Below are 26,998 nucleotides of genomic sequence, written 5' to 3'. Positions count from 1 at the left end.
TCCCAGTCACACCAGGCAGCAGATGTAATAAAGATAGCATTATTTGAGAGAACGAGAAAGAGGGAGAGAGAGAGAGAGAAAGCTTCTGTCTGTTGGTTCACTCCCTAAATGGCCACTCAGCCAGGGATGGGCCAACCTGGAGCCGAGAACTCTCCAGGCCTCCCACGTGAGTGTTGGGGCTCAGCCCCGTGGGCCGTCTTCTGTGGCTTTCCCAGGTGCAAATGGCAGGAGCTGGTCGGAGGGAATGGTGCACCCAGTCCCTATGGGGTTCTGGCCTTGCAAATGACAGCTTAATCCACTGCCTGCATTTATAGATGAGAAAGCAGGGGTTGAGTGGCCAGCCTTGGGGTGGGCGGGCAGGAGCCAGGCCTGCTCTGTGGCCCCTTCTGCCCAACGACCTCTCTTCTCAGCCTCCAGGCTACAGGTTCTGACTTGGTGCCATTCTCTCTGCAGGGCAAGCTGGGGGTGCCAGGTCTCCCAGGTTACCCCGGGCGTCCAGGCCCTAAGGTAAGAGGTTGGTGACTGGGGCTGGGCAGAGCAGGGAGGTCATCACAGGGCAATATCTGGGCCCCAGGCAGTGACCTGGAGTAGGAGGACCTGCCCACTCCATACGCCATTGGTTGGCATTGGGCACGCTTGGGCTTATTGACCCCTCGCCTGATGTATGCCTATGGGCACGTCATTCCTTTTCTGCCACGTCTTTTGAGATCATTGTAGCTTTTTAAAAATTGTATATGTTTGAATGGCAGATAGAAACACACACACACACACACACACACACTCCATCCCTCTGCCCCGAACAACTGGGCTGGGCCAGGCTAAAGCCAGGAGCTGGCTTCTGGGTCCAAGTCTCCTACGAGAGTGAATGAGTGAGTGGCAGGGCCTCAGCCCCTGGAGCCATTCGCTCCGTCTCCCTGGGGATGCGTTGCAGGAAGTTGAAAGAGAAGGCAGAGCTGGGACTGAACCCCAGATGCCGCACTGCGGGCTGCAGGCAGTGCCCGCACAGGTGCGCCCAGCACCTGAACCCGTTGCTGCTGCTGGTGGAGAAAGCCGAGGATGTTCCTATGTGGCACGATCGAGGCTTGTTTACCAAGTCAGAGCATCACAGGCAGCCCTTGTGTTCTATTGAATTTATTATAGCTTGTGACACAATGCACTCACGCTTGCTTGCCAGGGTTCTGATGGATGAGGTTACCGACAAGCCTCATCTCCCCCTCAGCCACACCTACATGACATCATGCAGAGTGTATGGCTTCTGTTTAAGCTAGCTCCTGGTGTTAGCCTAGCTCAGCCCCAGATGTTGGGGCGTCAAGGCAAATCTCAGCCTCTCTGGGGTGTGTGTGTGTGTGTGTGTGTGTGTGTACATGTGTGTTTGTCTCTCTGTCTTTCAAATAAACACATTAAAGAAAAAAAAAACTACAATGGTCTCAAGAGGCATAGCAGAAACTTGGAGCAGTGACCTGGAGACATGGGGACGCCTTTGGGCACAGAACGCCTCCTTGGAGCAGTGACCTGGAGACATGGGGACGCCTTTGGGCACAGAACGCCTCCTTGGAGAAGTGATCTGGAGACATGGGGACGCCTTTGGGCACAGAACGCCTCCTGGGTCTCAGGCTCTCGTCCTCCTCAGCTGGTGGAGCGGTCTTGCCTACATATGGGTCGACAGCAATGTGTTGTACTATGTCATCCTTTGCCGAGAGAGAGTGATTGCATGCCAGTTCACCTCCCCAGTCCCTGCACCAGGACTGCAGTCTAGGCTGCCCATGCGGGTGCACATGAACCGGAAGCTGGAGCAACCAAGAGCAGAGACGGGGGTTCGAACCCAGGCCCTCTGATATGGCTGGGGGAGTCCTAGCCATGGGTGTTTTACCTGCTAGGCCAGATACCAGCCTTGACGTAGAACTTTCTTGCCCATCCGCGTTTCATGGGTTCTTGTCCGTGTTTGTTACGGTGCTTGTCTCCAGGAGGAAGCCCAGAGTAAATTCATGGTGTCGTACATAGCTCAGTGTGCAACCCCTCGTGAGAGTCTGAGAGAGACATTCCCTAGTCAAGACCAGTCAGGACGCGTTCCACAAGGAGCATTGCTTTCTGCAACGGCCATGACAAGTGAGCCTTTGGCCAGTTGGGATGCCCAAGCACCCCACTGGAGGGGCTCTGTTCCCAGTTCCAGCTTTTTCCTGGTGCAGATCCTGGGGCCGCAGCAGGCGATGGCTCACTTGGTTGAGTCCTTGCCATTCACGAAGCAGATCTGGCTGCATCCCCGGCCCCCTGGCCCAGCTGGTGTGGGCATCTGGGCAGTGAACCAGCAGGTGGGCGCGCTCTATGTCTGTCTGATTCTCCGCCCACTCCCAATCCCCTCTCGGCTCTTTGATTCTTTTCACTCAGGGATCCGTTGGATTTCCTGGGCCCCTGGGACCACTGGGAGAGAAAGGGAAGCGGGTGAGCTGGGGTCCAGGAGGGGCGGTTTGCGGCATGTTGTGTACGATGGTGGGTGGGCCATGGGTGGCTGTGTGTGCCTGGAACAGTGTGTGCACTTGCGTTCCCGTGTGCCATGTGGGGTGTGCGTACGTGACGCTGTTTGAATACACACAGGCTAGAAGGTTATTAAAAGGTCTGTGGGTAACAGAACTAAAAGACATCAGTGTTTTTGAAATCCATGCATAATTATTGAAAATTAAATTTTGAAAGTTACTTATTTGAAAGTTGAGAAAGATCTTCTCTTCATTAGTTCTTTCCTCAAATACCCGCAACAGCCAGGGCTGGGCCAGGTTGAAGCCGGGAGCCAGGAACTTCACCCAGGTCTCTCCCACAGTGGGTGGCAGGGACCCAGGCACCCTTCCGGGGTGTGCATGAGCAGGTGCTGAGGTCAGAAGCCCAGCGGGGACTCTGCACCCAGACCCTGTGAAAGGGGCACCTGCCCTCCCGTGAATATCTCCCCTTAGGCACGGACGGCAATGATGTTTTTTCTTTTTGTCTTTGTCTGCCTTGTCCACGAGCATTTTGGAATTTTCTTATGTGATGTTTTTCAATGGAGAGGCCGAAGGCTTTGTGCTGGGAGCTTCTGCCTGCTCGCCTGCTTGCGTGTTCTGTAGACCGGCCATGACTAGGTGCCGACATGTATGTGATGCTCACACACACACGTGTTTCCGCGCACACACCGAGTGATCGGCGTGCGTGTTTGTGTTGCTTCGGGCAGTTGCACATTGTGTATGCCATGTGTGTGCCTGTCCTGGTGTGTTTATCATGTGAATTTGGGCATGCGTATGTTTCCACCGTGGGCCAGGGATGACGCACCTGCATGAGGAGCTCAGGCTGGGGGCTGGACCAGGGCAGGGCACAATGGCACAGGGTGCGGTGGGCCACCCGGAACAGCTGCACTCGTGGGCTGAGACTGTGTGTGCCTGCGTGTGACCGTCAGGGTCAGGAGTGTGGGTGTGTGAGACTTGTGGGTCTCTTCTGCTTGAGCCCAAACTGTCCCTTTTTCAGGGGAAGGCAGGGCAGCCGGGGGAGGAAGGAGAACGAGGACCACCGGTAAGGAACTGCAGAGCAGCGCCCTCTGAGTGGGGCTGGGGCTCGGAGCGGGCAGGGCAGCGGGGAGCCAGGGAGTTGGCAGGACTGACCGTGGGCTTGGGTTCTGTCGGTGTCCCCCAGGTGGGGGTCCCTCTCTGACTTGTGCCCTTTTTCTGCTCAGGGCTCCCGTGGGGAAAGAGGGCAGCCAGGAACGACAGGACAGCCAGGTCCCAAGGTAAGGGTGTGTGTGACCAAGGCCTTTGGCGCAGCTCCATTGGCCCAGGCCCACCCAGGCCCCCTCCCACACCCAGCCCCCTCCCAGGGGAGCTAGTTCTGGGGCCTGAGTCTCATTCCCTCTGTCCTAGGGTGACGTGGGCCAGGATGGAGCCCCTGGTGTCCCTGGAGAGAAGGTAAGTGATGTCTTAACATTTCTGATGGATTTGAAAGGCAGAGTGAAAGAGAGAGGGAGAAACACCAGAGAGAAAGAGAGAAAGAGAGAGATTCTTCCATCTGCTGGTTCATTCCCTAAATGGCCACAACAACCAGGGCCAGGTCAGGATGGCACCAAGAGCCTGGATTTCCATCCAAGATGCCCATGTGGGAATTCTCAGACCAACCTCTGCTGCTTTCCTCAGCAGCAGGGGGTGTTGAGAGCCTCAGGTGGTCTGATATGGGGTGTGGGTATTCCAAGAACCAAGTAGGGCTGCCCTGACTTTCCGTGATTAGAGCAAGGGGAAGCTTCCATCTGCTGGTTCACCGCCCCCCAATTCCTGCAAGGACCAGGCCAAAATGAGACCTTCTGTGTGGGTGGCAGGAAGGGCCGCGTGACTGGAGCTATCACCCCCGCCTCCCAGCGTACACTGGCGGGAAGTTGGGGTCAGGACTGGAGCAGAATTCCAGTGCTCTTGGGGAGGGAGGGCTCTCAGCAAAGGATGAGCCCAGGATGGGGGACTGGGAAGACATAGCGCAGTGGGCTGGGTGGGACGGGGGACTGCCAGAGGAGGATGAGCCCGGGGTTGGGGTGGGGGACGGCCGCACAGCCCTGTCTCCGATCCTACAGACCGGTGAGTTCGTGCCTTGGATCTGTTATCCCTTTGCTGTGTGACCTGGGGCAAGTTACTCAACCTCTCTGTAAAATGAGGATAGCTTTAGTCCTCACCCCAAAGGCAGATGGAAGGACTGCCTGGGAGTCTCTGGCCTCTGCCCGGCAGGCAGTAGGCATCGTTAATAGGTCTCATGCCTACCCTGTGGGGCAATGGCAGGGTCAAGACAACGCCTCCTGCCTTCTTTTCAGGGTCTGCCTGGTTTGCAAGGCCCCCCAGGATTTCCTGGGCCGAAGGGTCCTCCGGTGAGTGATTGGGGATCCCCTGAATGGGGGTGGGGTGGGGTGGGGTGGGGTGGGGTGGGGGGAACCGGGTTTCTTGTTTCTGCCTCGACCCTCTCACTTGGTGTCCTCCCCGCCCCCAGGGCCCTCAGGGGAAAGACGGGCGCCCAGGGCACCCTGGACAGCGAGGAGAGCTGGTGAGTGACCTCTTTAACCTCGAACACACACCATCTGAAATGCCCAGTTAATGAATTAATTTTTTCTCTAGGGTTTCCAAGGGCAGACGGGCCCGCCTGGACCAGCTGGTGTTCTGGGGCCTCAGGTCAGAGCGGAATCTCCAAGCCCTCCTTCCTTCCCATCCTGCACCTGCCAACCTTTGAGGGAAGGCAACTGGAGCTTGGCCTGTCCCCTCCGTCATCCCAAACAAGCCCTTCCTCCTCCACAGGGAAAGACAGGAGAAGTGGGCCCCCTAGGGGAGAGGGGTCCTCCGGGTCCCCCCGGACCACCTGGAGATCAAGGTCTTCCGGGCCAGGAAGGCAGAGAAGGGGCCAAGGTGAGATTCCCCCGCCACCAACGGCCTTCAGAGGGTGCTGCTCATCCCCGCTGGTGGGAGAGGAAGGGACCTACCAGAACAGATGCTGTGGTAGAGGGAAGGGATGGGTGGGGAGGGGGCAACACCCTATGCCTGGGGCCTCACCTCCTCTTTGTTCTCCTGCAGGGAGAGCTGGGCCCACCAGGACCTCTGGGGAAAGAGGGACCAGCTGGTCCCAGGGGCTTCCCAGGCCCCCAAGGAGCCCCCGGAGAGCCAGTGAGTAACACATGCAACCCCTGAGAGAAGGGGTATGGCTGTGGCCCTGGGGTGGGAATGCTGGCTGGAGGGGCCAGGGAGAGGCAGCCCTGGAGGTGAGCCTCAGGGCCCAGGCAGGGGAATTGACCCCTGCGCCCCACAGTGAACACAGGACCTGAGGTCTCCTAGCAGTCTTGACCGTGACTTCTTTCCTTCCCTAGGGGCCTGTAGGCTTGAAGGGTGACAAAGGCCCTCCTGGCCCAGTTGGGGCCAATGTAAGTGACAGTGTCTGGGTATGGGGCATGCAGGAGGGGACTTGAGGGTGTGGGGGGAAGCTTAAGTTGGAAGCCCTAAGGTTGGGAAGCTTAGGGCTTAGATTTAAGCCCTTGTCTTGGGACCGGAGAGATCTGGGTGGCCTCCAGTTCAGCGGCTCCCTGGCTGGACAGCTGTGAATCTGGGGTTACTCTGTGGGTCCAGCAGCTTTGCTGGGTGACGGTGTGTGCGGGGGGGTGTCTTCAAACAAGTCAGGGAAATGCATATCATGAAAAAACTATTCCTGGACTTCAAAACATTTGCCCTCAACTCAACACATGTTTTAGTTCCTTTTTGCATAACTTCTGAAATCCTCTTGCCTAAGCCTTATCTAACAAAACCCACTAAAAACCCTTGAAATGATGGTCTGATGGACGGGCTCAAGCCCAGGTTGTCTCAAACCTTCAACTTGCACAGAAGGGGTGGTAAGGTCAAGTCCCGTAAAGCCCGGTGCGGGTACACCTGGAGAACAGAGGGGCCAGAAACCCATGGGGCTGGAGTGGAGTGAGCGAGGTGTGGAGCTGGAGGGGGTGTTGGAGGAAGACTGGGGGTGAACCTGGCTCAGTGCTCATGTGTGTCCTCTGACGGACTGCTGATGGTGGGACTAAGGGAACTCTGGGACCAGAGCTGCAACCACTGTTCCTCTTCCTTTCCTAGGGTTCCCCTGGAGAGCGGGGTCCTTTGGGCCCAGCTGGAGGCATTGGGCTCCCCGGGCAGAGCGGAAACCAAGGCCCCATTGGGCCTGCTGGCGAGAAGGGATCCCCGGTGAGTGGCTGGCCCACCCGCTTCCCCCAGCAGCTCACACCCTGCCTCCTGCGGCCCCTCTGGCTGTGACGCCTCGCCTCCCCCATTCTCCCTGACAGGGAGAGCGCGGCGCTCCCGGCCCCACTGGCAAGGATGGCATCCCAGGGCCCCTGGGACTTCCGGGCCCTTCTGGAGCTCCCGGGCCTTCTGGCGAGGAAGGGGACAAGGTGAGGGGTTGAGAAGGAGGGGTGTCCAGGGGCTGGAGTGGGAGAACAGGTGCTGCTCATTCTGCTTCCTCCACAGGGGGAAGTGGGGCCCCCTGGCCACAAGGGAAGCAGAGGAGAGAAGGGTGAAGCGGTGAGCAGTGTGGGGTGTCCCTGGGGTGGGTGGGCTCAGATGGAGCAGATGAGGGGGGCCACACAGTGCTTCCTGCATCCCTGAGCCCCATCCTGACGTCATCTGCATGCATCCCCCTCCCCCGGCGCCCCGTACTCCCGTTCCTTGGGCACATTGCCGTCTGCTTTGTGGCTTGGTACACCTCTGAGCCTTCAGTTCCCAGCTTTGCTCCGAGCCCCGCTTCCAGGGCGTGTCATTGGACAGCTGCACCCCACGTTTCCCTAGAACTTCTGGGGATGGGCCCGTAGGGGACGGGCCTGGGGCAGCTGTCTGTCTCAGGGACACCTGGTGGACTGGTGTTAGCAAAGGCACAGATGGGGCAGCCATGGCTGTGGTTCCTGGTGGAGAGGGTTGTTCTAGTAAGGAAACGGGGGGGGTGGGTAGTGATGACATCTCTGGACCCCCTCCCCCAGTCTTAAAGTTGATGGAATCTTTCCCCTCCTCTAGGGCCCCCCTGGACCAACAGGGATTCGAGGTCCTGTGGGACATCCGGGTTCCCCGGTGAGTACGCTCTCAGCATGACGACCCTGTTTGAGGTCCCCCAACCTCAACCCACCCCGCCAGGGCAACACCCAACAGGAAATCAACTCTGGATGACTCCACCCTCCTTGTCAACCCTAAACCTCTCACCCCAGCCTTGACACTGCACAGGACCTGGCCTTCAGTTCCCGTCACCCCTTCTCTCCGAGCTCCTGCTAAGCCAACACCATTCCAGCAACCACAAACCTGAACTCAGACCCTTAGTCCATTTCCACACAATGCCCTAGATGGAATGATTTGTTGAGCATAGATTCTTGGTTTGGGAGGGCCAGAAGGGCCTACCAGGGCATGGGGCACGGAGGAGGTGTCACACAGCGAGACGAGCCAGGTATGGCCTCAGCTGTCCTCTGCTTGCCATCATGGACCTTATCTGATCCTACCTACCTACCAAAGACCGCCCCCACCCCACCTCCAAGTACCGTGACATCAGAACTGGCTGTTTCTGTTCCCAACACTTGAACTTCCGGATGACACACTGCAGCAGGCCCCAAATCCCAAACCCAGTCCTGGATCTCATCTGAGTTCTGTCTGAACGCTGCCCAGGGCGTGATCTCTCACTGCAGACCCTGACCCTAATCCTACCCAAACTCAATCCCCAGCCTGACCCCAACCCTGACCCTACTGGCCAACCTTTGATCCAGATTCCAACTGGGTCTTTCCCGTGTCTTCCTGCCAGGGAGCAGACGGGGCCCAGGGGCTTCGGGGACCCCCGGGCCTCTTTGGGCAGAAAGGAGATGATGGCGTCAGAGGCTTTGTGGGGGTCATTGGTCCCCCTGGCCTACAGGTGGGTGCCTGAACCTGGGGGAGGGGACATCTCTAGCTGCCCCTACTCTGTGCCCTAACTTGTTTGTCTGTTTCCTAGGGACTGCCGGGGCCTCCTGGAGAGAAAGGGGAAGTTGGAGATGTGGGCTCCATGGTATGGGTTCCCAAGAGAAGGTTACCGGGTGGGGGTGGCCTACTTGGGGGGTCACGGGGGTCTTGTCAAAGGTCTTGAAGGGCGGTGGCTGTGCGGTCTTTGTTTCTTTGAAGTTGTCACTGAAGGTACCTCTGGTCCCCCCGCAGGGTCCCCATGGAGCACCAGGTCCTCGGGGTCCCCATGGTCCCAGCGGAGCAGAGGTGAGAACTCTGGGGACGGCCGTGAGGTGGGGACACCCGTTTACCAAGGAGCTCCGGGGACTTTGTCTAACCCTCCCTGGTCCCTCCAGGGCCCCCCAGGGCTGCCTGGAGGAGTTGGTCAGCCTGGAGCCGTGGGTGAGAAGGTAAGAGAGGGAGAGTAGGGCTTCACAGGGGAGGTGGGGACCCTGCCAGGAGAGTCTTCTCTCCACCACCCTTTGTCTCTTACAGGGTGAGCCTGGGGCTGCTGGAGATCCAGGGCCGGCAGGAGCCCCAGGGGTCCCGGTGAGTGACGGTGCCATGATGTGAGCTTTGCCCCCGACTCAGGGAACGTCTGGCCTTGGGCCCCTGTGCACAGTCCTATGTCGTCCACTGGTCCCAGGGCCTATGGGGGTGGTTGTGGGGCCTCAGATCCAAGTCCTGACCCTCGCCTGTAAGGTGGACTGCCCACAGAGGACCACTCTACGCACTCTAAGGGCTCAACCAAGCTTGCCGTGACCAGTGGGTGACTGGACCATCCAGACCTCTGACCTCTGACCTCAGCCAGGCCTCCTGTGACCCCCGATCCCAGAAAAGCAACAGACCACCCTGTTGTCTGCATCCATGTGTGCTGACCCTTGACCTCTGCTTCTCCAAAGGGGCCCAAGGGAGACGTTGGTGAGAAGGGAGACACAGGCCCCTCTGGAGCTGCTGGACCACCTGGCAAGAGAGGCCCTCCTGGGGAGGACGGGGCTAAAGGAAGCTTGGTGAGTGCAGGGGGTGAGGCAGAGGTGGGGTGCACACACGCCCTTGGACCTGCCTTCAGGCTCCTGTGAGCCACCCAGACATGCTGAATGAATGAAAAATAAAAAATACGGTGTGGGGTAAGAGTTGATTCCACTCATCGGGCGGAAGACCTTCCTCGCTGTCTCTCCTCCTCTCTGTTTATCTGACTTTGTAATAAAATAAATCTAAAAAAAAAAAGAGTTGATTTCACAGGTATTCGTCCTGGCCATGTTGAAAGGAAGCTCAGACTTGGGGTGCCAGTTGGCTTCAACACTGGGGTGCTTCTGTCATCTTGGGGGGTTGGCATTGAACAGAGGGGCTCCAGCCCCTATAGGGCTTGGCTATGCCCTTCCCACTCCCACCCATGCCTGGGTCCCTTCTCTGAGGGTCAGTTCTGAGTCCCGGGCTAGAAAGCAGAGGAAACGAGGCATGGAAAGCTCACAGCTCAGCCCTGCTGGCACCCACTAACCCCCAGGGCTCCTGCTCCGGCACCCACTAACCCCCAGGGCTCCTGCTCCAGCACCCACTAACCCCCAGGGCTCCTGCTCCGGCACCCACTAACCCCCAGGGTGCCTGCTCCGGCACCCACTAACCCCCAGGGCTCCTGCTCCGGCACCCACTAACCCCCAGGGCTCCTGCTCCGGCACCCACTAACCCCCAGGGCTCCTGCTCCGGCACCCACTAACCCCCAGGGCTCCTGCTCCGGCACCCACTAACCCCCAGGGTGCCTGCTCCGGCACCCACTAACCCCCAGGGCTCCTGCTCCAGCACCCACTAACCCCCAGAGCGCTGCCGGCATCCACTAACCCCCAGGGCTCCTGCTCCAGCACCCACTAACCCCCAGGGCTCCTCCAGCACCCACTAACCCCCAGGGCTCCTGCTCCGGCACCCACTAACCCCCAGAGCGCTGCCGGCATCCACTAACCCCCAGGGCTCCTGCTCCGGCACCCACTAACCCCCAGGGTGCCTGCTCCGGCACCCACTAACCCCCAGGGCTCCTGCTCCGGCACCCACTAACCCCCAGGGCTCCTGCTCCGGCACCCACTAACCCCCAGGGTGCCTGCTCCGGCACCCACTAACCCCCAGTGCTCCTGCTCCTGCACCCACTAACCCCCAGGGCTCCTGCTCCGGCAGGCAGGGGATTCTGTGTCTTGCTCTCTGATATGTCCCAGCAACCAGAGCTGGGACACTATCCGCCCAATGAATAACTCCCCAGAAATTCAGAGGTATGAATGTGGGTCACTTTATATTCCAGGGCCCTACAGGGCTCCCCGGAGACCTGGGACCCCCAGGAGACCCTGGAGTTTCGGTAGGTAGGCTCCCAAGCCTCTGTCCCTCCCTCCGAGCCCAGAATATTGGGGTCTCGAATTTGCCCCATCCCACTCGGTCTCCCCTCCCCATAGGGTGTAGACGGAGCCCCAGGAGAGAAGGGAGACCCCGGTGATGTCGGAGCTCCGGTGAGTTGGGAAACAGAGGGTATGGTTTTGGGTGAGGGGATGGGCCTGGCCTGTGGGTGAAGAGGGGGGCAGAAAGGTGGGCTCGTGGGCTAGCCTGTCGGGAATTTCCCATGTGTGCAGCTTAGCGGAAACAGTTGGGTGTCAGGTGTGTCTGGGCCAGGCTGTCTGATGCTGGTTCTGTTCTCTCCTCCACAGGGGCCGCCTGGTGCTTCTGGGGAACCCGGTGCTCGTGGGCCCCCTGGCAAGAGGGTGAGTTACGACTCCCTCCTTGGCGCCCCACCCCAAGCCACCACCTGCCGCTGCAGGGGCTCCTCACACCCCCATTTCCTGCCCAGGGTCCGCCGGGCCGTGGAGGTCCTGCAGGCAGAGAAGGGGAGAAAGGTGCTAAGGTCAGTGTGTAACCGCGGGGAGCGAGGGGTTCCCCGTGCTGAGCCCCGGCCATCAGGAGCGGCCGGGACTGGCGGCCACTGCACGCATCTGCTACCTCCTGGTGGGGTCTCTGAGGCCAGCACCCTCTGGCTCTTCTTGCCCCCTACTTATCTTGACTGTCCATTTTAGGGGGAGCCGGGTCCTGACGGGCCTCCAGGGAGGACGGGTCCCCTGGGGGCTCAAGGGCCCCCTGGGCGAGTCGGGCCTGAGGGTCTTCGAGGGATACCAGGACCCGTGGTGAGTGGGACAGGGTCAGGGTACGTCAGGGGTGGGCCCCCTGGCAGTCCCTCCTTGTCGCTCAGATGGGAGGAGCTGGCCCTGGGGGGTGGTGGGGGTGTCTGCGCTGGAGTCTACCTTCATTTTCTGTGTTATCCTCAGGGTGAGCCTGGCCTTCTGGGAGCCCCTGGACAGACGGGCCCCCCTGGCCCCCTGGTAAGAGACTTTGTCCCTGAGGTTACAGCTCCAAGGAGTCACCGGTCACCTAGACAACACACAGTGCCCACTGGCGCTGATGCTGTGGGCTGACCCCTCTCTTCTCACCGCTCACCCCTTTGTCTTACTGGTCTACACTGACCACACACACATCAACCCACTCACAGATCCTGGCCGCTGACCACTCCTTGTCCTCTGCCATCCCTTCTGCGTTTTGGCCAGCCCCATCACACCCGTGTGGCATCTGGGCAGCATCCCACTGACCAGCCCCTAGCACACGCATGCAAGCTGAGAGGTTTCTCCGGTGAGACTCACTGACCGACCCTTGCTCTCCTACTAGGGACCCTCTGGCCTCCCCGGGCTGAAGGGAGATGCGGGTCCCAAAGGGGAAAAGGTAAGGTCTTCCCATCCTATGGCTTCCCTGCCCGGGGCGTCCCATCCTTCCCTCTCTCCCTAGCCAGACACTGTGGGGTCCCCTGAGGCTCCCAGCACCCTCACCTCACCCCTCCGTGTGTCTCCGTGTGCTCCAGGGTCACATTGGACTGATTGGCCTCATTGGTCCCCCTGGGGAGGCCGGAGAGAAGGGGGACCAGGGCTTGCCAGGTGTGCAAGGTCCTCCTGGCCCCAAGGGAGAACCTGTAAGTGTGTGTTGTGCTCTGAGGGGGTGGGCTGTGCGTTTCCAAGGAGCGGGTGGGAGGCAAACAACAGAGCCTGTGCAGTCTGGCAACCCGACTCCGGGGTGATGGGGGCTCTGTCTGGGGCTTGGAGAGGGGCTGTCAGTGGAGAGCGGGGAACTGGAGGCTTGTGTGGGGTTTGGGAACTTTCCCTACGAGTAGTAACCCTGCTGTCCCTTCTCCAGGGCCCTCCTGGTCTCATCGGCGCTGTGGGTCACCCTGGGCTGCCAGGCGTGGTGGTGAGTGTGCAGGGGTTGGTGGGATGGGGCCACAGTGGAAGGCCAGGCCAAGACCCCAAATCTCCCTGTCTATCCTATCCCACAGGGCCCTCTGGGACAGAAGGGCTCCAAGGGGTCCCCGGTGAGTACACGTTGCATCCCTGGGTTCTCACCCACCTCTCCTTCGGCCACCCCTGGTGCTTTGGCACACCTTGCTTCACGTCTTTGTGCCTTTGTCTGCTCAACACCTGCTGTTGCGTCTCATCCACTGTGCTGCCTGTGGCAGGAGGCAGCTCCGAAGGGAGGCAGCTCCGCAGTCAGTGAGGCCGCGCCTGGGAGGGCAAGTTGCCCATTTCACACGTGTTTGTTTAGGCCGTGGAAAGCTGCCTCTCTAGCTTCATGTTCAGCTCTGGCCGTGTGTGTGTGTGTGTGTGCACGCGCACGCTGATGGGAAGGGGTTGCCATAGACAGCGTCTACCCCACGTGACCTCTCTCCCTAGGGATCCCCGGGTCTCCGAGGAGACACTGGACCTGCAGGACCCCCCGGCCCTCCGGTGAGTTCCCCAGGGCAGACACCAGGGCCTAGGTGGGAGGTGGGTGTGCAGGGCAGGATCTGTGTCTCGTGCTGTGGCCTCGAGGTGGGGGTGTCCCAAGGGGGGCTCTCAGGGGGCCAGGTGCAGGTGGGGCGAGCACCCCTGGAAAGCTCAGGGAGGGGAGGGGCCTGGCGGGAGGTTGTCCTTGAGGGTTTTGTTGCTTCTGGCTGTTTCCTCCTGGCCGTCTCAGCTCTTGGGGCCTTTGCCTAACTCTGTTCCACTGTCTCCTGTCTGTTTCTCTTCCGCCTTCTCCATCTAACCATCTCTGCGTCTTTCTCTCACCCGCCTTTCTCGTCCTCACCCGTGTCTCTCTGCCTTCGCCTCTTTCTTTCCTTTCTCTCCTCCTCACCTTCTTGCCCACCCTTGTGGGCAGGGTCCCCCTGCGGAGGTGCACGGGCTGCGCCGGCGCCGTTCTGTCCCAGAGAAGCCAGAGGCCCTGGAGGGTGGTCTGGAGGAGGTACTGGCATCTCTCACATCTCTGAGCTTGGAGCTGGAACAGCTGCGGCACCCTCCCGGCACAGCTGAGCACCCCGGCCTCGTGTGCCATGAGCTACATCGCCACCACCCGCACCTGCCTGATGGTGAGGTCCAGGGCAGGCGTGCGGGTGGGGTGCAGCAGAGCCATTCCCTCCCGTTCACCTGTCCACCTGCTCCGCGTGGCTCTGTGACAGGCGAGTACTGGATTGACCCCAACCAGGGCAGCGTGCGGGACGCTCTCAGGGTGTTCTGCAACTTCACGGCGGGAGGCGAGACCTGCCTGAATCCAGACAAGAAGTTTGAGATGGTGAGTGATGGGGCTCCTCCTGGCGGTTCCCCTCTCTCCCGCAGGGTGTGGGGACGGACCCTGCCTTCATGGATCTCCTCCTGGGCCTGCTGCACGCCCAGTGCTGTCTGGGGCTGGAGCAGATGATCAGACAGAAAACAACCTGGCTTGTCTGTTTCACTTATCTGAGAGGCAGAAAGACAAAGGGCAACAGAAAGATGGCGAGTGCTCCTCCACATATCGGCCCACTCCCCGACAGCAACGTTTCGGCCAAGCCTAAGGTGGGAGCCGGCAGCTGGCCTCTCACGAGCGAGGCAAGGGCCCTTGAGCTGTCACTGCTGCCTCGCAGGAAGCCACGTCAGGGTCGGAGCCCGGAATTGAACCCAGGCATGCCAGTGTGGGGTGTGGACACCCTACCTGCTAGCTAAAGTGCCCACTTAGTGTGTGTGCTGCCGAAGCAAGCACTAAGTGCCCACTTAAAGAAAGATCTATTTTATTGGAAAGTAAGATTTACAGAAAGAAAGAGACAGAGAGAAAGGTCTTCCATCCACAGGTTTACTCCCGCAATGGCTGCAATGGCCGGAACTGAGCCAATCCGAAGCCAGGAGCCAAGAGCTTCTTCTGGGTCTCCCACACAGGTGCAGGGTCCCAAGGCTTTGGACCATCCTCCACTGCTTTCCCAGGCCACAGGCAGGGAGCAGGCCACAAGCAGGATGGGAAGTGGGACCACCAGGACACAAACTAGTGCCCATATGGGATCCCGGTGCATGCAAGGCGAGGATTTTAGCTGCTAGGCTGCTGCCATGCCGGGCCCACAGTCTTTTCTGTGGGAGATGATCCAAGCCTGACCAGAAAAGCAGAGAGTAAATCAGAGAGCCTAGGGAGGCAGTCAGGAAGGGGTGTGGTATTAAAAGAATCCTGCTGGGTACCCGGGGCACAGTCTCCCTGGAGAGCCCCAGGAGAGGGGACCAGGTAGCCCAGGGCACCTGAGTGAGAGAGGCTGAGATAGTTGCAGATCCACTTCCATCAGCCATTGGTTGAGAGCTTCTGTAGGGGCGGAGTCCCAGCTGATCCCACCCGCAAAACTGGGCAACATCCTGCGACACCCCTGGTCAACAGGAGGCGAAATGCAGACAAGTATGGATGGGTGAGCGCCCGCACTATCCCCTCTCTGTCCAGGTGAAACTGGCCTCTTGGTCCAAGGAGAAGCCTGGAGGCTGGTACAGCACCTTCCGCAGAGGAAAGAAGGTGGGTCCCTTCCTCAGGGTCCGTCTGGGCTGGACAGAGAGACCAATGGAACCCGGGTGTTGGGGGGCGGGGATGCCAGGGTGGTAGCTGGGGTGACGAGGCTGCCACATTGCAGAGAATGGAGGTAGGCCATCCAGAGGTAGTGTTGGCAGGTGAGCCTGCTGCTTCAAAGCTCTGGACAGAGAGGTTAAAATCCTGGGTCTGGAAGCTGAGGATGTGGGGCAGGAGCTGAGATAGCCAGGCCTGGGGGATGTGCTGCCTTGGGGGTTGTGAGGATGGCTCTTAGGAGTCTGACATAGATCTGTAGGGGTCAGTCAGGGACATGAGGGAGTGCCAGTGGACAACCTGGCACCCTGAGTTGCCCCACCCTTGCCTAGTTCTCCTACGTGGATGCTGATGGGGCCCCGGTGAATGTGGTGCAACTGACCTTCCTGAAACTGCTGAGTGCCACTGCCCGCCAGACCTTCACCTACACCTGCCAGAACTCGGCTGCCTGGCTGGATGAGGCCGCTGGCGACTACGGCCGATCTGTCCGCTTCCTCGGGACCAACGGAGAGGAGCTGTCCTTCAACCAGACAGCAGCGGCCACCATCAGTGTCCCTTATGATGGCTGTCAGGTAAGGGGGTGTGGCAGGGACTGGCCGGGAGCAGGGAGGCCAGGCCACCTTGCTCACTCCCGCTCCGTGTCTTCTTGTGATCAGCTCCGGAAGGGCCAGGCGAAGACCCTGTTGGAGCTCAGCTCTTCTCGAGTGGGCTTTCTGCCCCTGTGGGATGTGGCAGCCGTGGACTTTGGCCAGACGAACCAGAAGTTTGGGTTTGAACTGGGCCCTGTCTGCTTTAACAGCTGAAGGTGGGAGGGGCTCTGAGAGAAGCCCAATGCGGGACATGACCAGTGCTGAGGCTGGGAAGCTGTCATATTTATCGTCTCCTGGGAGGACTCCGGAGCCAGGAGACGGGACTTGGCTCCCCGTGGTCACAACAGTATTCCTTCTCGCTCCCAAGAGAATGAGGGTGAGATGCCATGGCTTGAGGGTGCAGCCTCTACCACTTGACCACAGGTGCTGCAGTATCCCCCGCCTTGACCCCCCATCACAGGTGCTCCAGTATCCCCCGCCTTGACCCCCCCATCACAGGTGCTCCAGCCTTCCCTGGCTCCTCCCGGCCACAGGTGCTCACACTGTAGCCTGGCTATCTGCTCCATCACCACCCAACCTTTAGTTCCCCGCCCTAAGACGCCCCCCACCCCAACCCCATACAACCACTTGCTAATTCACAGCAAACCAAAGCCACTGCTCCACCACTCCCCCAACGCCCTTTGGTGCTACCTTTTCCCCAGAGTTAAGCACTGGATATCCCCATCCCAGGCTGGGAGCCCTTCGCTCCTTCTTGTTCCCAGGTGGGGCCACGATGAAGGGGCTGATGTCAGATTAGGGAGTGAAGGGGACCTTCCCTTGACCAAGCTTTGTGTTCCCTCTGCTCCCCTCCCCTACCACCCGTCACCCTAAGGTCGCTTTGCCGTGCCAGGCGGTTTAGGGACTAAGATGGTGGGGGTGAATCAGGATCCTCATGGTGCTGCCCTATTTATACCTGGGTCTCTATTAAAAGGGAAAATCGCCTCCCTCCCCCGTTGTGTATTTAATCCGCTCCCTCCATCGGGAAGGCTGGCATATGATGAGAGAAATTCCGGCCCTCAACCCTCGGGCCACAGGGCACAATTGGCATCTCAAATCTGAGAATAAACCGGTGAACTGTGGTTTTGTTTCTGTCTCATCCAGTGCCCACCCTGTGTTTCTTAAGATCTGGCTCTTGCCATTCAGGAAGTGCCTGCCGCCACTGTCTTAACGGGTTAGGTGTGTCTGGGGAATTGAATTATGCTGGTATTTACTGGAGGGTATGACCATCCTCACAATCCCAAGGGCCTAGAGGAAGAGTTGAAATTAGCCATAAAGGTTCCCTGCCTGGGATTGGTATGCTAGCTCACAGGCTCACCCTCTGCCTGCAAGTTTCGGCATCCCCCGTGAGTGCAGGTTTGGGTCCCGGCCGCTCCACTTCCCATCCAGCTCCCTGCCTGTGGCCTGGGAAAGCAGTGGAAGACAGCCCAAAGTCTTGGGACCCTGCACCCACATGGGAGACCTGGAAGAGGCTCCTGGCTTCAGATTGGCTCAGCTCCAGCCGTTGGGGTCACTTGGGGAGTGAACCATTGGATGGAAGATCTTCCTCTCTCTCCTCCTCTCTGTATATCTGCCTTTCCAATAAAAATAAATAAATCTTTAAAAAAAAAAAAAGGATGAGGAAATCCTTCCAAGGTCCATTGGCCGTCGTGGTCCACCTGCAAGTCTCCATTGGCCCAGAAATCTGCTGTCAAGCATCGCTGGGGGAGTTGATCAGTTTATTCTGCCCTCCAACAAACCAGCGGGTGCTGAGCCCTCGCCCAGCCCAGCCCAGCATACACTCGGCACTCAGCTACATCAGTGGGACCCATGAACATTTCAAATATTTATGTTTTGGAAAGCTAGAGAGAAAGGGAGAGATCTTTCGTTTGTGGGTTGCTTTCCCACGAGCTTGGCACAGCTGGAGCTAGATGAGGCCAAAACCAGGAAGTGGAAACTCCATTTGGGTCTCCCTCTTGGGTGACAGGGACCCCATGCTGGAGTCATCACTGCCTCCCACATATCAGCAGAAAGGAGAGGTGGCAGTGGAATCGAGACACTGGAACCCAGACACTCCGATCCTGGGGAGCACAACTGGCAGGAAGCCGCCGTGTCACAGTGCCCGCCCCTCCTCTCACGTCTCCCTCCACTGCCCCAGCTCATTGCTGCGCCTGCCCAGGGTTTGAATGCCAGTGCACCTGGCTGGTTTTGGCACTGCCAGTCCCATTTTGGTGCAGAGCTTTGGTGGTGAGGGGAGGGAAGGACGATTTGTGTATGCTTGAACGAAGACCCTCTCATTAGCCAAAAGCTCATTCACGGGTGAGTGAGAAATGCAAGCCCGTACGTGGAAAGGTTAATTGACAAAGGTGTAAGAAGGGAATTCTGGGCTCCGTTCGCTGCCTCTGTTTATTTAGCACCATTGCCAGCGCCCAGGCGGCTGCTGGGAAAAACCCCAGCTGATTTGCATATTCAGCAGCCATAATTAATCACATCCGTCCTGCTTCCTGAGCGATTACTGACACCCACTGTTCCCTGCGCTGGGGGCGGGGCAGGGCAGCCAGTGTGGGAGCCGCCTGTGGTCTTATGCAGGGAGTGGGAGGAGGGGGGGACCAGCAGATGCTGCCAGGGGCACACATCAGGACTTACACGTGCCATGGCTGTGTGACTTCAGCACACACGTTCCCCACATCCTCAACCGGTCTCAACCTTGACCCTCTAAAACCGTGAGCCAAACAAACCTCTTTTCATTGTAACCCACCCAGCTGCGCTGTGAGGTTGTGCTGTTGGCCACTGAGACATCCCTATTTGGGCAGAGTCCAGGGCTAGCAAGTTAGAGAAATCTGAGGCTCATTCTCCTCCATAGAGGAATGCTTGCCATCTTCTGACAGACTGACACACACGCACACACATACAGAGAGAGAGAGAGAGACAGATCTCCCCCCACTCATCTGCTATTAAAATGGCTGCAATGGCGGGGGCTGCCTCGGGCTTCCAGCACAGTAGCTGGGAGCTGAATGGAAAGTGGAGCAGCTGGGACTTGAACTTGAGCCAGTGCTCATATGGGATGCCTGTGTGACAGGCCGTAGCTTAATCTGCTGTGCTCCCATGCCAGCAGGTAATTTCTGTTTTCAGGTTTATTTTTTTTAAAGATTTATTTCATTTTTATTGGAAAGGCAAATTTACAGAGAGGAGAAGAGACAGAGAGGAAGATCTTCTGTTCAATGATTCACTCCCAAAGCGGGCTGCAATGGCCAAAGCTGAGCCAATCTAAGCCAGAAGCCAGGAACTTCTTCCGGGTCTCCCATGCGGGTGCAGGGTCCCAAGGCTTTGGGCCGTCCTCCACTGCTTTCCCAGGCCACAGGCAGAGAGGTGGATGGGAAGTGGAACAGCCAGGAATCGAACCGACGCCCCTGTAAGATGCTGGTGCTGCAGGCAGACGCTTAGACTGCTATGTGCCGTGATGCTGGCCCCTCCGTGGTAATGGTTGTGAGTGTCCAGCACAATGCAGTGAGTGCAATGGCTAGGTTGTGCAAGCGTGGCCACCATCCATCCTTCCCCCTGAGGCTCTGCCCTCAGGACACCCTGGCCGCCCCCACCCACCCAGCACGGGTGGGAATTTGCACCCTGAGCTCACTGGGTGCGGGGGCTGTACTGCAAAGGACACACGTGAGACTTTACATTCTCTCCAACCGCCAGTGTTGCACACATTCCTTTTGCAACTGGCTGTTGGCTCAGCTTTTTTTTCCTCTCCTTATACTGGAGATGTTGGAGATGAAAGTCAGAGAAGGAGAGGAAATTAAAGAGAACACGCCCACACATGGCTTCACTTTCCCAAACGCTTGTGAAACCAGAACAAGGCTGGCCACAGCCTGTAGTTAGATCTCAATCCAGGTCTACCACGCAGGTGCCGGGGGCCACTGTCTGCTGCTTTCCACGCAGCATAGCAGCAGGGAGCTGGAGCTGGGGGGTTGGCAATAGCAGCACCTTGAACCCAGGCAGAATTAAAGAGAGAGAAAGATCTTCTGTCTGCTGGTTCATTCCACAAATGGCCATGTGAAAATCAGAAGTCTGGAACTCCGTCTGGGTGTCCCCTGTGGGCGGCAGGGGCCCGAGTATTTGGATCAGCCTTTGCTGCTTCCCCAGGCGCATTAGCAGGGAGCTGGACTGGCAGCGGGGCAGCCGGGATTTGAACCGGTGCCCATATGGGATGCTGGCCCTGCAGTTGGAGGTTTTCCGCTCTGTACCACAACACCAGCTCTGAAGGAGGGCATCTTAACTGGCCAAATGCCCAGCCCTGGTCCTGTGTTCCACAGAGCTTGTGGGACCTACTATCTGCATGCTTAGCATCTCCTTAGGAACCTGTTAAGCCTTCCCGGCTTTGTTTGTGTTTTCACATCCTGTGTCCTCTGCCCCAAGGAGCATAGAGGCTTAAGAATCAGAATTCTGAGTTTGGGCAAAGGCGTATTTTCAGCTGCCTTGGATGGGAGCTTCGGGTTGGCCACTCCAAGCTTCCTGAAGTTTCCTGTTTGGCCCCTCTTCCTGGCAGCCCCCTGCGGGACTCAGCCTGTACCTCGTCCCCTCAGGACCTTCGCACTATGGTCTTGGGTTTACCCTCAGGGCCCTGCCTGCCCCTCTTCACCCTTCAGGTGGTAGCTGGGGTGTCATTCCCTGATGCCAATCGTCCCGGCTGGGTCAGGACCCCGGCGACATGGTCGGAGGGCCTTGCTCACTCGTCCTTGCATCGTATGCTCAGCTGTCTTGGCGGAGAAATCCCTGCATCTACCAGGGGAGCAGAGAGGTGAGGGCGGCCCCGAGACACGGGCTGCAAACCCAGCTGGCCACTCCGAGCTGTGTGGCTCCGGGTGAGTAGGCTCACCTCTCTGAGCCTCCTGCTTTCCTCTCACGCAACGGCCACATTGACCTGGCCCAGCTCAAGGTCCACTCAGCTCCACGGCGGGAGCTGCCGTGCCTCGGAGCCAAGTTCCGGCCACATAAGCCTGGGTTTGGGCCTTGCACTTCCTGCCTTGGCAAGACTGGGAAGCATTACTGGGTCTCCTTGTCCCGCCAACTCAGCCCACAATTCCCAGGCCCCTAATGGGAACCACATGCGCTGGACGCCTGCCCGCCCGCCAGCCCTCCTCCCCTCCGTCACCTCCCCCAGCAAGGCCTCCTGGGTCCTCCTCAGGCTTCTCGCAGCCTCATTCCCACGCTGTGCTGGACCGGGGCTCGCGTGTGTGTCAGAGGATGCCTCAGCCATGAGTCCTGTGGGGCTGTTGGCACGTGTGCACAGCCCTCCATCTTGTCCCGTGCGTTTATGGGTCTGAACCTCTTGCCTGTGCTGCATGGCTATGTGGTGGGCCTGGTGGGTGTGTTTGTCTTCATCATTTGTTCCATTTTTAAAGATTTATTTATTTTGAAAATTCAGAGTTACGAAGAGGGAGAGAGAGAAGGAGAGATCTTCCATCTGCTGGTTCATTGCCCAAACGGTCACAGTGGCCAAAGCTGGGCCAGGCTGAAGCCAGGAGCCAGGAGCTTCTTCCGGGTCTCTCATGTGGGTGCAGGGGCCCAGTGACAAGCCAGCCTCTGCTGCTTTCCCAAACCATTAGCAGGGAGCTAATGGGAAGTGGAACAGCAGGAACACAAACCAGTGCCTATTTGGGATGGACATCGAAGGTGGCAGCTTTACCCACTATACCACAGGGCCAGCCCCTGGATTTGTTTTTGCATCTGTGTTTCTGTGAACTGCATGTGTAAGCTATGTGTGTGTGAGCTACATGTGAGCTGTGTGTGAGCTGCAAGTGAGCTGCATGTTGTGAGCTGCATGTGTGTGCGAGCTGTGTGTGTGCGAGCTGTGTGTGTGAGCTGTGTGTGAGCTGTGTGTGAGCTGTGTGTGTGTGAGCTGTGTGTGTGTGAGCTGTGCGTGTGAGCTGCATGTGTGTGAGCTGTGCGTGTGTGAGCTGCATGTGTGTGCGAGTTGTGTGTGTGAGCTGCGTGTGTGAGCTGTGAGTGTGAGCTGTGCGTGTGAGCTGCATGTGAGCTGTACGTGTGAGCTGCATGTGAGCTGCATGTGTATGAGCTGCTTGGGTGAGCTGCGTGGGTGTGAGCTGCGTGGGTGTGAACTGTGTGGGTGTGAGCTGTGTGGGTGTGGGCTGCATGTGAGCTGCGTGGGTGAGCTGCGTGGGTGTGAGCTGCATGTGAGCTGCGTGGGTGTGAGCTGTTTGGGTGTGGGCTGCGTGGGTGTGGGCTGCATGTGAGCTGCGTGGGTGTAGGCTGCACCTTGCTTGTGAGTGCTGTGTCTTCTTTTGTGGAAGTGATGCCGGTTGGTCGTGGATTGGTGTGGCCGGGTGGCCTGTAATCATCGCTGCCCACCTCGGCTGACTCACTTGTACCCGTGACTGCGTCCCGGGGGGCAGGGGCTGTGTGTGCTGCGAGCCAGGTGAGTGTCTGCATTGAGTGTTCGTGTGTCTGTCCGCTTAAGGCGAAGATAGTTGTGAAGCTAGAGGGTGAGTCCACAACCGTGGCTCGTGTGTGTCTGTGTGTGGAGGACACGCAGGGCGCAGTCCAAGCACCAAAGATGTGAAGAGAGAAGCTGAGCAGTGATGTCTCAACAGGCTAATCCTACACCCTGAGGTGCCAGCAACCTATATGGGTGCAGGTACACATCCCGTCCGCCCCGCTTCCCGTCCAGCTCCCTGCCTGTGGCCTGGGAAAGCAGTGGAGGACGGCCCACAGCCTGGGAATCCTGCACCCGCGTGGGAGACTCGGGAGAGATCAGCTCAGCTTTCTTTAGCCGTTGCAGCTGTGTGAGGAAATGAACCAATGGATGGAAGGCCTTTTCTCTATGTACCTCCTGTCTCAGCGATTCTTTCAAATAAAATCATAAATACATAATAGGAAAAAAAACCCAGATGAGACAGTCTGGGGGGACTTACAGCCAAGAGTCTGCATCCTTAGAAGGGAGGCAGGAGGGTTAAGCTTGTCTCCACGCCACTAAAAACTCAACCGAGTGCTAGTTTGAGTCCTGGCTGATCCACTTCTGCTCGTGGCACCAACGCAGACCTGACTCGACTCCCGCCTCCCGCCTGTTGAGCCCTGGCTGTTGTGGCCATTGGCAGAGGGAAGCTCTCGTCTCTCCCTCTCTCTCTTTGAAATAAACAAAGTGCCACAGAAAGAGCTGTTTCCAAAGTACTCTTCTTACCGAGTCTGGTCATTGTTTTATCTAGTTCCAGCGGAATTTCTTCCAACTGATACCGTAGGAGCCTTGAATAATGCTTACAAGGGTCACCAAGATAAAGACCTGGGTGGCATAAGGAGTTCACACACACGGGCTTACTGATCCGTTCGCTTCCTCTTGGCCCCTTGTGCACAGTAAACAAAGCCACACTGCGTCTGTTGCCCTCCACTGAGGACACGAAGAGGCCGCAGGAAAGCATGGCTCTCTCACACTCGGTGGCGAGGTCCAGTTCCCCCCGCTTGTGGGCTGTGATGGGGCCTGGCTCCAGAACCCCTGAGCCGCCTTTTTTTTTTTTTTAAAGATTTATTTATTTTTATTGCAAACTCAGATTTACAGAGAAGGAGAGACAGAGAGAAAAATCTTCTGTCCACTGATTCACTTCCCAAGAGGCCACAATGACTGGAGTTGCGCTGATCTGAAGCCAGGAGCCTCTTCCGGGTCTCCCACACGGGTGCAGGGTCCCAAGATTTTGGGCCATGCTCCACTGCTTTCCCAGGCTACAGGCAGGGAGCTGGATGGGAAATGGAGCAGCCGAGGCACAAAGCGGTGTCCATATAGGATGCCAGCACATGCAAGGCGAGGATTTAGCCACTGGCCATGCTGATCTCTTCAGGGAAAGGACACGTGCACGCATCGTGCAGCCAGAGCACCACGCATCTCACTGAACACAGCTTGACCCAGTCATGGTTCCAACCAAAGAAAAACTCCCGCCAGTGACCACAGCTCCAGGGTAGACAACGGCTGCGGTAAGCATGATGCTGGGAAACTGACCACTGACCACAGCACCACCAAGAATGACCACTGGTAACCACAAAATGACCACAACGCTCACCCTATTAGAAGCACGATGCTGATAGCACGCAAACCACATTTGATAAGGCGCTGAGCAGTGTGCACACGAAGCTGAGACGGACACAGACCACGGCTGGCATCCCAGCAGAGCAATAGGGCCCACACCTGGCCGTTCCAGAGAGGGAAGCTGACGGGCAGCATCGATCACAGAGCTTTTAGGAAGGCCTAGGGGCCAACAGGGGAAGGTGAACCGACTCTAGTTCGGCAAGCCATCTCAAGGGCTGAGGTCGCTGCTCAGTGCTGGAGCTGCAGTCACCCGGCGCGAGTCGGATCCTGGTGGGAACAAGCTAGTGGGTTGCTCTCCCAAGGAAGAGACACAAAGCCACTGCAGGATTGAGATTTCTCCTCACCCAGCCCTACCTAGCTCCTTTGAGTCCTTGCATTGGCTGAGCCTGGCCAGAGGTGAGGGCAGCTGGGAAGTGTAGTGTACAGGAGCATGGCCAAGGGAGACTTGGGAGATGTAGTTCACAGGGAACCGTCTGAGGCCGGGTCGATCAAATCCCGACTGTCTGAGGACACTTCCAAGTCTGCGGCAACTGGAATTAAAAGATGGATTTAGGGATGGGCATTTGTCCTGGCGGTTGCCATACCTGCCTGGCTCCGGCTCCGGGACCAGCTTCCTTGGAATGGGACCCCTGGAGGCAGCATGGATGGCTCAGGTGACTGGCTCCCTGCCACCCACCTGCAACTCCTGGACTGAGTTCGCATCTCCCAGCTTTGGGCTTGCCGTGGAACTGTCTGGGCCTTTTAGGAGTGCCTCAGTGACAGCTCACTCTGACCGCTTCTCAAATAAATATAATTTTTTTCCTTAAAAAAAAAGGTTTATCTTGGGCTGGCATCAGGTTAAACCACCAGTTCTTCCACCTTTTTTAAGATTTATTTTTTATTTTTATTGGAAAGTCAGATGTACACAGAGGAGGAAACACAGAGTGGAAGATTTTCCGTCCGCTGATTCACTCCTCAGGTGTCTGCAACGGCCGGGACTGAGCTGATCTGAACCCAGGAGCCTCTTCCGGGTCTCCCACGCAGGTGCAGGGTCCCAAGGCTTTCGGCCGTTCTCGACTGCTTTCCCAGGCCACAGGCAGGGAGCTGGATGGGAAGTGGAGTAGTTGGGACTAGAACATGCTTACATGGAATGCCAACATTGCAGGCGGAGGATTAGCCCACTGAGCTGCCCCGCTAGCCCTAGGAATCTGCTTTTTAAAGACTGTATTTTGGAGGACAAAGTTTTTGAAATCCCATGCCTTCAAGGGAGACTTCAACATTTATGAAAATATCTTGTTATGGGCCTGACACGGTGGTCTAGCAGCTAAAGTCCTTGCCTTGAACTCTCCCGGATCCCATATGGTCACCAGTTCTAACCCTGCACCTGCGTGGGAGACCCGGAAGAGGCTCCTGGCTTCGGATTGGCTCAGTTCCAGCTGTTGTGGCCGTTTGGAGAGTGAATCATCAGATGGAATATCTTCCTCTCTGTCTCTCCTCCTCTCTATCTGTATCTGAATTTGCAATAAAAAATATTTTTTAAAGAAGATATCATGTTATGGAAAAACTATGCTTAATTATTTAAAAGTCAAATTCATTTTCATTCTGTTTTTCCTGTGAACTTGTCGAAGTGTGTTCTTACAACACAGGCCATATAGCTGCTGGAGGCTGAGACCATCCGGGCAGCCAGAAGCCAAGAAAGACGCTGTTCGTGGTCCTGAAAGCCACGGGCACTCACTCCTGGTCCTCTGCCCTCCTAACCCCAAGCCTCCTGCAGGTTTGGCCTATGAATTTAGCAGCAGACAGTCTCCTTTTGGAAAAAAAGAAGTAGCTGAATGCAGAAATACCTTCACAGGATGTTAAAAAAAATCAATCAATTTTATTTATTTGAAAGTCAGGAGACACAGAAAAAAAACTCAAAAGAAAAGTAGGGCTCGGTGTGACGTTTCAATGGCTACATCCTCACCTTGCATGCGCCGGGATCCCATATTGGTGCTGGTTTGAGTGCCAGCTGCTCCACTTCCCACCCAGCTCCCTGCCTGTGGCCTGGGAAAGCAGTGGAGGACGGCCCAAAGCCTTGGGACCCTGCACCTGCGTGGGAGACCCGGAAGAGGCTCCTGGCTCCTGGCTTCAGATCAGCTCAGCTCCGGGCCTTGCGGCCATTGGATAGTGAACCAGCAGATGGAAGATCTCTCTCCTTTTCTGTAAATCTTCCTTTCCATTAAAAAAAAAAGGTTTTAAAAAATAAAATCAGGAAAGCACCCAGACTTTTCCCATCCAGTGGTTCGCTCCCCATGGCTGGCTGGCCCCGGCCTAAGTTTGGAGCCAGGAGCTCCTGTGGGAGGCAGGGACCCAAGTCCTTGACTGTGCCCTAGTGCCTCCCAGGGTGCAGAGCAGCTGGGAGCTGGGAGTGCCTCCAGTCACACCCCAGCTGCTGGGACGTGGCATGCCTCGCAGGGTCTCCCTGGGAGCCCGGACTGAGTGCTCTGTTCCCTCTGGAGTCACAGATGGCCACCGATGACAGGCTCTTCCAGGAGAGGGACAGCTCGTTGCCTAACGTCCCCCTGTGAGCGAATGACAGAGCCATACCTGGACAACCCCCCACGATGCCTGCTCTTGGCGTGGCACAGAGAAAGGGTCTGAAACACGCCAGCCTGCCCGTCCCCCCCAGGGTACAGGTGATTTCTGCATAGGATGAACTCAGTAAGCTGCAACTGCACTGAGGCGGGGTGGCGAGGGATAGGTCAGGGTGGAGGGAGGCTGGACGAGGCACCAGAGGCAGGGAGGAACGGCTGGGAACAGGACAGGGACGCTCTCAGCACGCGCATCTCTTGCCAGGAGTCTATCCCAGGTACGGGGGAACGGGCATGCATCCCCGGGATGGGAACGGGGAGTGGGAATGGGCGCCCAGAGTACCAAAGGCCCGTCTAGCCCCCGATCTCCAGCTCCGCCTGCTCATGCAACCCCTTCCCTAA

General features: G+C 57.8%; 1 protein-coding gene across 3 annotated transcripts in view; it reads left to right on the top strand.

Annotated features, from left to right (window-relative positions):
* The window catches only part of COL5A3 (collagen type V alpha 3 chain), a 35,693-nt gene extending 18,641 nt beyond the window's left edge, over positions 1 to 17,052 (top strand). For 2 of the 3 annotated variants that reach the window (XR_009244478.1, XR_009244477.1), the window contains exons 31-68: positions 454 to 507; positions 2,386 to 2,439; positions 3,487 to 3,531; positions 3,692 to 3,745; positions 3,876 to 3,920; positions 4,805 to 4,858; positions 4,978 to 5,031; positions 5,103 to 5,156; positions 5,280 to 5,387; positions 5,553 to 5,642; positions 5,843 to 5,896; positions 6,591 to 6,698; positions 6,797 to 6,904; positions 6,981 to 7,034; positions 7,521 to 7,574; positions 8,290 to 8,397; positions 8,476 to 8,529; positions 8,676 to 8,729; positions 8,819 to 8,872; positions 8,958 to 9,011; positions 9,365 to 9,472; positions 10,747 to 10,800; positions 10,895 to 10,948; positions 11,144 to 11,197; positions 11,284 to 11,337; positions 11,507 to 11,614; positions 11,756 to 11,809; positions 12,150 to 12,203; positions 12,340 to 12,447; positions 12,669 to 12,722; positions 12,808 to 12,843; positions 13,202 to 13,255; positions 13,668 to 13,880; positions 13,971 to 14,078; positions 15,237 to 15,305; positions 15,683 to 15,922; positions 16,007 to 16,363; positions 16,401 to 17,052. Coding sequence is in view for 1 of the 3 variants with exons in the window: in XM_058658137.1 (XP_058514120.1) it covers positions 454 to 507; positions 2,386 to 2,439; positions 3,487 to 3,531; positions 3,692 to 3,745; positions 3,876 to 3,920; positions 4,805 to 4,858; positions 4,978 to 5,031; positions 5,103 to 5,156; positions 5,280 to 5,387; positions 5,553 to 5,642; positions 5,843 to 5,896; positions 6,591 to 6,698; positions 6,797 to 6,904; positions 6,981 to 7,034; positions 7,521 to 7,574; positions 8,290 to 8,397; positions 8,476 to 8,529; positions 8,676 to 8,729; positions 8,819 to 8,872; positions 8,958 to 9,011; positions 9,365 to 9,472; positions 10,747 to 10,800; positions 10,895 to 10,948; positions 11,144 to 11,197; positions 11,284 to 11,337; positions 11,507 to 11,614; positions 11,756 to 11,809; positions 12,150 to 12,203; positions 12,340 to 12,447; positions 12,669 to 12,722; positions 12,808 to 12,843; positions 13,202 to 13,255; positions 13,668 to 13,880; positions 13,971 to 14,078; positions 15,237 to 15,305; positions 15,683 to 15,922; positions 16,007 to 16,153 (2,883 nt within the window). In the remaining 2 variants the exon portion in view is untranslated. The other variant, XM_058658137.1, reaches the window with a different exon arrangement.
* The last annotated feature ends 9,946 nt before the right edge of the window (positions 17,053 to 26,998 follow it).

The sequence above is a fragment of the Ochotona princeps genome, chromosome 33 (assembly GCF_030435755.1).
Source record: "Ochotona princeps isolate mOchPri1 chromosome 33, mOchPri1.hap1, whole genome shotgun sequence".
Taxonomy (NCBI): domain Eukaryota; kingdom Metazoa; phylum Chordata; class Mammalia; order Lagomorpha; family Ochotonidae; genus Ochotona; species Ochotona princeps.
Note: the sequence above shows the minus strand (reverse complement) of the source record. Positions and strands in the feature narration are given on the sequence as shown.